This window comes from Lipotes vexillifer, unplaced genomic scaffold (genome assembly GCF_000442215.2).
Source record: "Lipotes vexillifer unplaced genomic scaffold, Lipotes_vexillifer_v1.1 scaffold184, whole genome shotgun sequence".
Taxonomy (NCBI): domain Eukaryota; kingdom Metazoa; phylum Chordata; class Mammalia; order Artiodactyla; family Lipotidae; genus Lipotes; species Lipotes vexillifer.
The window spans coordinates 2,397,908-2,408,419 of NW_006783561.1; the positions used below are offsets into that span (position 1 = coordinate 2,397,908).

Sequence of the window (10,512 nt, forward strand, 5' to 3'; positions counted from 1 at the left end):
CCCCCCCCCCCCCCCCGAGATGTTCTCTAAGACCTGACATGATTGGTCCTGCCCCTCCACTTCCCAGCCCGAGGTGACCTTCCCTCCTGCAAGGTCCAGTGCCTCTGTGAACTCTTCATCTCCTGGGGAGGTGGGGTGGCAAGTCTTGCTCTCCTCACTGGCCTGAGGCAGGCAGCACGGTGAGCTTGCCTTGAGTGCTAAGCCAGACCGCCCAGGTTCCACTCCCCTTTCTCTTTTCTGCTGGGGCGGCCTCAGTACTTAATCCATCCAGCCTCAGTTTCCTCATGTGCAAAAATGGGGCTGATGATAATAATACCCACTTTGACTGCTTCACGGGCTCGCTGTGAGAATTCTCTGAGCTGGTCCCTAGAAGGGGCTTACACAGGGTCCCTGGCACATGGGAGGGGTTCAATCAATGAAGCCATGATTATAGCACAGCCTTATTTTGGGGAACAAATGATGTGGGGAGGGGGATTAACTTTTCTCTAGCACTTAGTGGAAAATCAATAAATATTTGTTGAACCGAACTAGTCCTGAGTCTACAGACCTAAAATGCTGGCCCTCACACCACTGCAGCTACCACACCCAAGGTGACAACAGGGATGGTGTATCTCTGAAGGCAGACTTTTTAAAAAGATCGCTTGGCAACTACAATGTGCCAGACACCGTGCGAGCATCATCTCATATAATCCACCCTAGAGGTAGGCACTGTGATTCTCCCCATTTCACAGAGGAGGAAACCAAGGCTCAGTGAGGCTAATAGCTCAGGATCACAGAACTGATGAGTAGAGGTGTCAGGAACTGAACCCGGGCGGTCTGGACCCAGAATCTACACTCCTGACACATCCTAACAAGAAAGGAGAAAAGAGCAGCCCAACATGACATTCAGAAGGTGGCCTGGCCCTCAGAGGTAAGCCCTGTTTCTCCCACTAGACGTAAACAATCTCACAATGATGACCGCAGACAGGGATAATCTAGACCACGACAAAATGGGACAGAGCAAGCCCCCTTCACAATTGTGTCTAAGCACAAACGAGACAGGCTCTACTGGGCACCACCAAATACCAAATGCCCCCTCTCTCGGCCAAGATGAGTGATGCTACGTGTGCACAGTGACTGCTCTCCTCACCCTAGTCTCCCCTCCCCGCACACACGGTTACTGAGATGCCTGCTCACAGGGCTGCCCCCACTCTGACAGTATCCAATCTAGAGCCGACCCCTACCTTCTTAGGCTCTCCCCAGATCAGCCAACCGAAGTGCGTGTCCTAGAGTAAGTTCCTCCTATACCTCTTATCCTGGGACGCCCCATGCTGTCCCCATGCTCACCATTTGTGTAAGGCTTTATGAGCTGGGTCCTTGGGGCACATCATCTATTCCCTTCACCTCAATTCAGTGAGGGTGGGCATTTTAATTCTCATTTTACCATGGCTCAGAGAGATAAACTGACTCGCCTTAACCTTCGCAAATGGATAGTGGAAGAGCCGGGGACAAACCCACGTTGGTATTAATACAAAATCAATGTTTTAAATTACTGATCGGTTGAGTTAAATAATGTCCCCTGTGAAATGTTCAAGTAAAACTGCTATGTCAGGGAAAGTCTTAAGATTTAACACAGGTCTCCTGGTTCTCCATGTCGCTGAGCCCTCTGCATTGATACTCTAGAGCAGCTGCTGCTTCAGGAAGATGCTCCATGTTAGGCTTGTGGCCTGAAGCCCTCTAGCACACACTGTGGCCTCCTAGGGGTACATGGACTCCGGTCTGAGAAGCACAGCCTTAGGGTAACCCTGGCCTGGCTCAGCTTGGGACCCAGAAGCCACCTGTGCTGGGGCAGGACCCCGCTTCCTCTGCTAGGTGGGCTTCCTTGCTGTCTCCAGGGCACACTTTGGACTGTGTATAGCTGCTGTGTTCCCCAGGTTGGTACCTGGCCTAAACCTAGCTGGGGAACATGGGATCTGTACACAAGGACAGCCCACCATCTGGAGTCAAAGGCCCCCCAGCCCCAGTTACCTGACCCCGCAAGCTCCAACCTGCCTCCCAGGCTATGCCCATTACACACTTTCCCAGCTATTTATCACCCCGCTTTTGAAAGGTCATGGGGGAAACCGATGAGCATTAGGGAGAGGAGAACAAGGGAGCCCCTGATATCCTCCTTAGCAACTGCAGGTGTCCATTCGAGCCGGCCGCTGCTCAGCACCAGGGCGCGAGGACTGGCCGGCCTTTCCTTCTCCCCCTCGGCCTTCATCCTGTGGCTTCCTTACACTCCTGCTGAGGGCCACACACCCAGGGACCAATGAGGCGGGGCAGAGTGGGAGGGACTCACAGCCACCAGCCCGTTGTGTCCTGCAACGAGAAGGAAGGAGGGGGGAGGAAAGCGACAGTGGTCAGCGGGCAGACAGACACATTCCTTGAGGAGTGTGGCCACCCACCCCTGTCCCCAGGCCCATGACGATCCTGGAGAGGTAGCAGAACTTGGGGGACCCTCTCACCTGTACCTCGATGTTGGAACAGCATCTGGCTCAATGCTGTAAGACACCGGTCTTTGGGGTCAGAAAACCCTGGTTCTTGCCCTGAACTGAAAAAAGTCCTGTCACCCTGGTTTGGCCAGTGGCTCATGCTGGAGTGGGGACAAGGAGAAATCCACAGTCATTAGATGAAAATTATCCCACGAAGCCTCGCATTGCTGGGCTTCTGGCACTTGGGGACGAGTGGGTGACTGTCGGAGGGAGTGTGGCAGTTGACTTAGCAGGGAAGAGAGGGAGGTGAGGCTGTACAATGATGCCGGACATCCCTGGCTGGCATGGAATCACCAGCCGTCTGGGTGAGTGCTGGTCCTGTGGACAGTTGCTGCCAGGCATGGCTTGTTGTGCCCAAGTGTGGCTCACAACAGTGCCCCAGAAGGGGCGTCTTTGTCAATTCCCAGTGTTCCCCAAATAAAACAGGAACAGCTCAAAATGAATGAAACACATACGGCTTTGACGTGCGCTAGAGTAGCTCAGCGTGCTTCAGGGGTGCCAGCTGACTGGGCAGATTTATAAAGTTTCTTTCCAAAAATTTTAGGCAGGGTGCCCCTGGGGTAGGAGCCCTGAAACTTGGCTTGGGATCCCATGTTCCACACCAAGCCCACTGCTAGCAAGTGCCTCTCCAGCTCTGAGAAGCTTCAGGATCACATGAGAACTCGGGTAAACACCGATTCCCCAACCCCTCCCCAGAATCTACTCAGCAGGTTGGGGGCGTGGACCAGGATGCACTTCACAGAAGCTCCCTGGTCATTCTGATGCAGGTGGCCTCAGACACACAGGCGGAACACGTGGGGCCCTGGGGTTGGGGCCTCCCCTTTCCTTAGTCTCAGAATAAAATGCAGCAGCTGGAGAAGTCCTCGATGGGCAGAGAACAGGCCCTGGTTGCTTTCAGGGAGGGGGGCCAGGCCTCCCCTGGGACACATGGCACATGCTTCTCTTTGGTGGTGGGAAGTCACTTTGAGTCTTCAAAGATGCCAGAAGATAACTATGTTCTCTGAGCGCCAACCTGAACCCAGCGTTGACTCTAATAAAAGGCTCAGCCATTAAATTGACAAACATCCACAAATAGGAGGCAGCAATGACCCACATGATGGATTTCTCATGGCTGAGTTGGTTTTGTTTTACATTTTCCACATAGAGACCTGCCAGAATTTTCTAGGTCATTGAGCCAATTTATCATCCATTAAAGGAATCTCTGAAACGGAGTTTTTTAAACCTCTTTGACCATGATCTGAGGAAGAAATGCATTTTACTCTGTGACCTGACACCCCCCCCACACAAATAAATGTATTTCACAGAAACAAAAGTTTCAGGAACTAATATTAAATCATCACGTGATAAGCATGTGATGATCTACTTGATTATATTTCATTTAAAAATGCTGATTGCTATAGTACTATTTTTAATATGTTTTTGATAATTTTCTTAAGAAAGTTTCAAAAATATGATGGAAGGGAATCATGAATGGATGCATTGCAACCTGAAATTTGGAAAGCCCTGCTCTCAAATACATATGACAAATTAAAGGCAGACTGTCCTGGGCTCATCCTGGCTTCTGCTGTCTTCCTCACGTGTAAAAACAGAGGGCCTGCCGGACCTGCAGTGTTGAAGGGAGGATAACCAGTGATGCACGTAAAGCACCTGTCCCTTAGCAGACAATAAAAGGTAGCTGCCTTTTAATCAGTGCTGATCATAAATCTTGGAAAACTAATGAAAGCTTCCAGGCAACAAGAGGTCCAGTTCAGTCATCACATGTAAGCCCACAAATGCACAAACAGACCTCAAAGGGCAAAGGTCGAGGATCCAACAGCCCAAGTTCCTCTGCCCTCCCCCACTCCCCCACCCCCAGTCCTGGCTGAGCCTTCCTGCAGCTTCTGGTGACCTCTCCTTTCCCCTTGAAGGAGTCTTAAGCTGTGGGCTCGGGCTCAGCTTATCTCCAGGCCAGACTGCAGGGTTCCTTATGCAGCAGGCACGGGGGAGCTCTGGAGAGAAGCTGCTCTGAACGTGGGTTCTTGAATGTGTAGGCTGCAGATGCCTCCATCAGATCCATTCCATGTGTTGGTTAGATGTGCTGACTTCCTCAGAATCCTAATCAACAGGTAGGGGGCCCAGGAACTGCATTTTAACAAGTTCCTTGGGTCATTCTTAGGCAAAGTTAGTCAAATGACTAAATCAGGGTCCTCTTTAAGGTGGCTCCCAGTGTGGCATCAGGGAGCAGAGATAATCTTTATCTTAGAAGATGCCACTGTGTTCCTCACTCAGGCTGGAAATGCCTTCAAACCAGCAATTAGAGAAGCAATGTCAAAGAAAAACTCAGGCCTGAGACTCACACACTTGTAGCAATTCACCCAGGTGTCTGGGGACCTACTATCAACCCTCTCTGCCAAGAGACAGCAGGGCTGGGCTGTCACCAAGGGCAGGAAAGGTGGGAGGCACTTCCACCTTCCAGGCTGAGTCCCCCAGCCCTGGAAGTTGGTGAGATAGTTGTCAAACGCAGCCCCTGGTAAAAAATTAAATTACATCAACTTCCAATGAAATAATTACATTAAAAACAAAGGTAATAAATACTCAAAGCTTGTCACTTCCTAATTGTTTTACTTTGCTTTAACAGTTGGCTATGCTTTCACAGTCATTTACCTCTATAGACCCATAGAGGGGCCATGCTACATGATGATCCTTGGCTGCATCTCTCTCCCAAATTCACCTTTGGTGACATCATATTGGTAACCTTGAAAAAGGCCACAGTGGGAGTATTCACACTATGGAAATCTGCAAACATTACACACCACGGTTTGAGTTATTATGTTTTTGGTTGTTAGACTTAAGAAAGTGATGGAGAACCTGCTAATAATGTAGATTAAACTTGTGTCTGTAGCTGTTACATCGTGAAATGGTGCAAAAAATTGAGGAACTGTTCTTCCAGTGTTCGAAAAACATTATCTGATTGAGCAAAGTCATTGCTGTCGTTGAGGAAGGAATGAAGTTCAGACATAAATCTTTGTTTCACTTTCTTTCTGCTGTTTAAATAAAAATATGAAACAACATTCTTTTCAGAACTATTTTCATTTGTCAAATTGCAACCACAGGTTGGTTACTGAGTTTGGCAGAAGTCACAGGTACTTGGTAAGAATAGATTGCCTACCTGGAATTTAGAGTATTTTGTTTGCTTGTTTGTTTTTGCGGTACGTGGGCCTCTCACTGTTGTGGCCTCTCCCATTGTGGAACCCAGGCTCTGGACGCGCAGGCTCAGCGGCCATGGCTCACGGGCCCAGCCGCTCTGCGGCATGTGGGATCTTCCCAGACCGGGGCACGAACCCGTGCCCCCTGCATCGGCAGGCGGACTCCCAACCACTGCGCCACCAGGGAAGCCCAGTATTGTATTTGTTATCTGCAAAACCGTGTGCTACACTTCTTTTACTTCCGTATTCATAATAAACTTACGTATGGATATACAATGCACACATTTTCCCTGGAGAGGTGACTAGTAAACATTTGCTAGCACACAACTGCTCTTTGTAGGGGTAAAAATGAAGAAATGCCCAAACAGGGACACAGCTTTAAAGCTGTGTGATGAGCATGTCCTTCCAGGCCTGTCATGGTTGCTCTGTATAAACCCAGTTGGAAATAATGTCAGAAGCTGAAATTGGGGCTCTGTGTGAGTGTGAGTGGAAGGCCCCGAGGAAAGGCAGCCTGGTCCTGGCCCGCAGCCTCACGAACTCACAGTGGAATTAGGTGCCCTGCAGCCTGGGGCTCGGCAAAGCATAGCAGGGTCACTGCGGCAGGTCTCCCACGTGCCCAGGCAGGCAAGGCAACAGGGGCTGTCACCCTCTGCGCATAGGCAGGAGAATCTCTGGGACTCATTTCTATTTTTTCCCAACTCCCCTTTATGGAGCAACTGCAGTGTCCTCGGGGGTGGGGTGTCTCAGTGGTCAGGTGGCGGTGACCAGAACTCAGAGCACTTGGGGCGGCTGGATTTCACACTTCTTGTCCCAGGGCTCTTTCCTTCCAAACCTTACGTACCATATGCTTTCCAAGAGTATGGTGGCAACTAGCTAATTTCACAGGAGATACGTGGAAACCCCTGAATTCACCTAGTCCTCCCTGGTCATTCTAGATGGGAAGACTCAAGCCCAGAGAGGGCAAGAATCTGCCCCAGGCCACACAGTGAGTCGACAGCAAAGCCAACCCCAGAACCCCGGCATCTGCTCGCAGACAGGTGGGCTTTCCACACCAGCATCTGCTTTCATCCCAACTCCTGGCCAGCTTGTGCCAGAGTAGAGGGACGCGAGGGGCTTCTGAGCAGGGCTGCCCTTAAGCCCCTCAGCTCCGGCCCAGCCCACTTTACCTGCTCCTATTACCACTGCATCATACTCCGGCTTCAGACGTCCCCTGGTGTCGGAGTGAGCTCGTCTCCAAGCGGGGTGGGGAGAGGCGCCCACGACCCTGCGGAGCCCTCGGCCACATGCAGCCATTTCTGCCCTGGGCTAGGCCAAGAATTTGCTTGCAAGCAGCTTTTCGTGCCTCTCCAGGCAGGGGGAGGAGCAGGGAGAAAGCAGAAAGAGAGAAGGAGCTGCAGCCCAGCTGCCGTACTTGGCCCTGGGCCATGACTAAACAGGGGACGCTGAGCTGCCCACAGCCTAGCCTGGCCCCGTCCACACTCGGCCAAGTCGCGGGAGGTCGCCTGTTAACCAGGCAGAAGTCCTGCGCCTCCAGACCTCCGGAGAGTAACCACCATGCTAATTCTCTAGGGCTCCTGTGTGCCAGGCCCTGTGCTGACCACGGTCGTGAAGCCTCTCGTGTAAGCCCCAGACGAGGGGCACTGAGGGTCAGAGAATGTGCGTGTGTGTGTGTGAGAGAGCGTGCAAATGAGTGTTCCAAAGGCCCGTCTCCTCCCCTGTGCTGTCCTGCTTCTGGTTAAGGAATTAACCGGATGAGCTGGGGGTGGGAATCCAAGTAAAGAGAGGGACTTGGGTCAGACTCTGCTCCAGCTTCCCGTCCCTCCGGCTTGCGGTTGGGGGGGCGGGGAACTGCTCTATGCCCACAGCAGGCTCAGGGACCCACTGCCTGAAGGCCTCTGAGGCAGGGCCTCTGCACTGCCGACACCAAGGCCTCAGCAACACTGTGGGGGCGGGCATCTGCCCCTGGGGCCCCCAGAGAGACACACGTCCTTGCTTAAATGCCATCCAAATGCTTAAATGCCATCCACTTCTCAGGCTGCCGCACAGCTGGAAAGGTCTGGGGGCCAGTTCAGTCCTCGTGATTTTGGGGGGTCGCCTTTTTCTTTTGAAGGCCTGAACATTTCTCTTCTGTGTTCTGGTACCTTTCCCATTTTCCAAGAATCCTCGAGGATTAAAGACCGCATTGTAAATATCTTTGGCTTAGTGCTTACTATCCTTTGGCCTGTCCTGAATTAGGAGTCTCTTTCTCTCCCTGCCCATTGGTTAGGACATTCCCCATATAGGAAAAAGCACCCTAGGGGCTGGGAGTTTCTGTACTGCTCTGACATCTAGAAACCTGTTATTAGAAGTGCATCTCAAAATTAGGAGAGTACATGGAAAGTCGCTTCTGGGTAAGAGGGACTTCTGGGGACACTTCTACTCTCGAATCAGACTCCCCTCCACACGCCACGTAAAGTTTACACCATGTGTGTCTCTGCTAAAATCCGAGTCAGCATCTTCCCTCCAGTGTTATTTATAATATTGAAAAACTAGGGGGGCTGGTTAAACTAGACATGTCACATCATGCAGCTGCTAAAAGTGAAGGGAAAGTATTAGGTGACAGGAGTGAGGCCCCTAAACAGCAGTGGGCTTCTACACTTAGTCTTCCCCTTCTGCTCCTCTGTACTTTCCCGATCATGTCATAATTCCTGTCCATAAAGTCATGACATTAAGGAGGAAGGCAGTCCCAGTCACCTCGTGACTCTGTCCCTCACTGCCACCTTCTGCGGACTTCAGCCCGCAGTGTTGCTCTAGCTCCTTCAGTATCTCCGGCCCGGCAAGCTGTTCACTTATCAGGAAAGATCAGTCTGTTCTTACAAATTTCAGCTCAAGACTGAAGGCATGGAAGGCCTGGCCGCACGCGAACCCACTGCCTCGCTGCGCTGTGTATTTCTGCCTCCTCAGTTCCCTCTGTCCCAGCTGTGGCCTCTCGGCCCCAGAGCAGTGGATGCTCCCAAGTCCCAGGGCTCCGACGGCCTCTTGTCCTTGTGTCCGTTTGGGGGGACTTTCAGGTTAGAGGAAGGGCTGTACCCCTGGGGCAGTGCTCTCAATCCAGGGCACACCAGGACCCCTAGAGAAGCTTTGAAAAACCTTAAAGCCTGGGATCCACTGGACCGAGTGACACGAATCTCTGGGGCGGGGCTGGGGCAAGAGGCAAGAACCAAGAAGGGCACAAAGAGGCCACCGAGAAGGGCCAGGGGCTTGAACAGTAACAATAACCATAACCAGCATTTATTGAGTGGCTGCCGAACAGCCGGCAGCCCCACGACCATCCTGAGAGATGGGTGCCGTCACTCTGAATGTGGGGAGACAGGCTGAGAGGTGGGGAAACCTGCCCAGAGCCGCAGAGGGGGCGTGGCAGAGCTGGAGTTCAACCCAGCCAGGAGAGCTCCTTTCACCTGGGAAGGGAAATGGCTTCCTGGGAAGCTTTCTCTATTCTGAGAACAGCAGACACCCACAGGCAGTGGGGACTTCCTCTGTCTCCTAGGGGTAAACGGAGAGGCAGCTCCAAAAGAGGAGCTGCCCTGGGTCTAAGCTCACAGCCACTGCTGTTCTAAAGAGACCAAAGGAAACCTCTGGCCCTCCTCTCCCTTCAGAGGGAAGGATTTGGGGGTTTGCTCGTTACCCGGAGTGGAGGCTGGTCTAAGTGGAGTTTAAGAAACTCTGGGGCCGCCCTGGGGACTGTGTCATCCTCAGGAGGCTGCCGTGCACAGGAGGCTCTCACCATGGGGATGTCTGCAAGCCAGGTGGGCCTGGAGAACTTGGGTGCACGGGCAGATGCACGGGGGAAGCCCACCCTGGCCTAAAGCAGGGGGACACGGGAGGCCTCGCCCAGGCGCCGGGCCAGCTCGCCGGCCTGCTGCACCAGCACGTCCGTGGGGATGACCGACAGGTGGAGGGTCAGCAGCTCATGGCACCTGACAGCCTCAGCCGGGTGGCCCTTGCTGTAGTAGCGCAGGAGCTTCCTGGGGGAGGGAGGAGGGAGGAGGACAGGATTCAGGAGGGAGCCAGGCCAAGGGGCCTTCCCGGCACTGCACAGGTACAAGGTCACCTCACTAGGCCCCGGCACCGGGCCAGAGAGGCCTTCCCTGCCCCTCGCTGACCCACCTTACAGCCCAGGCTGCCACAGCCCAACCCTCTAGGTTCCTGATCCTGGAATGGGGTCCACTAGATGGCAGGGCCCCATCTATGGGGCACACAGAGCCGTCAGGGAAGGTCTTCAGGAGCCCAGCAGAGATGCCTGCAAATGCTGCCTCGATGTGCCAGCAGGAGAAGGGCAAGAACCCCAACAAGCGCCCCACTCTCTTCCTCTCACTGAATGCCTGGCTGTGAGGAGCTTCTAACAAGGGGAGACAGGCTCAGGGGGATGTTCCTGAAGGACAGGCTGCACACTCTGTGGGGACTAGCACTGATCTCCCATCATCTGTTCCCCTCTGTGCCCAGGGCCCTCTGGATCGGCGTCACCTGTAGTAGTCTCCTCCCAGCATGCCGACGGGAGCCGAGTCATCGGACAGGACAGGCACCTCGATGATCTGGAGTTTGTACCCCTGGGGAAGGAGGCAGGGCGTCTTGAGTGGGGAGGTGGTGGGTGTGGGGGGAAGAGCATGGGCTTGAGCCAGACACACTCGGTCTGAGGCCGGGCTCAGCCCTGCTTGGCGTGTGCCTGGTGCTGGAAAAATGCACTGGCCTCTTTTTACCTTGTCTTCTCACCTGTGAAGCGGGAATAAGAATAAACTCCCAAAGAACATTAGACATGGATGTAAAGTTCCGAGCGT

At 53.0% G+C, this 10,512-nt stretch overlaps 2 protein-coding genes across 2 annotated transcripts in view; both read right to left on the reverse strand.

The window, feature by feature from the left end:
* Positions 1-7,068, reverse strand: part of PYROXD2 (pyridine nucleotide-disulphide oxidoreductase domain 2) — a 26,560-nt gene extending 19,492 nt beyond the window's left edge. The window contains exons 1-2 of the mRNA XM_007456238.1: positions 6,865-7,068; positions 2,321-2,340 (exon numbers count right to left, since the gene is read on the reverse strand). Coding sequence (XP_007456300.1) covers positions 2,321-2,340; positions 6,865-6,991 — 147 coding nt within the window. The 5' untranslated portion in view covers positions 6,992-7,068. The remainder of the gene's footprint in view (positions 1-2,320; positions 2,341-6,864) is intronic.
* Positions 7,069-9,539: 2,471 nt separating this feature from the next.
* HPS1 (HPS1 biogenesis of lysosomal organelles complex 3 subunit 1) overlaps positions 9,540-10,512 on the reverse strand; it is a 23,958-nt gene continuing 22,985 nt past the window's right edge. The window contains exons 18-19 of the mRNA XM_007456239.1: positions 10,202-10,284; positions 9,540-9,702 (exon numbers count right to left, since the gene is read on the reverse strand). Of these exons, the coding sequence (XP_007456301.1) occupies positions 9,540-9,702; positions 10,202-10,284 (246 nt within the window). The remainder of the gene's footprint in view (positions 9,703-10,201; positions 10,285-10,512) is intronic.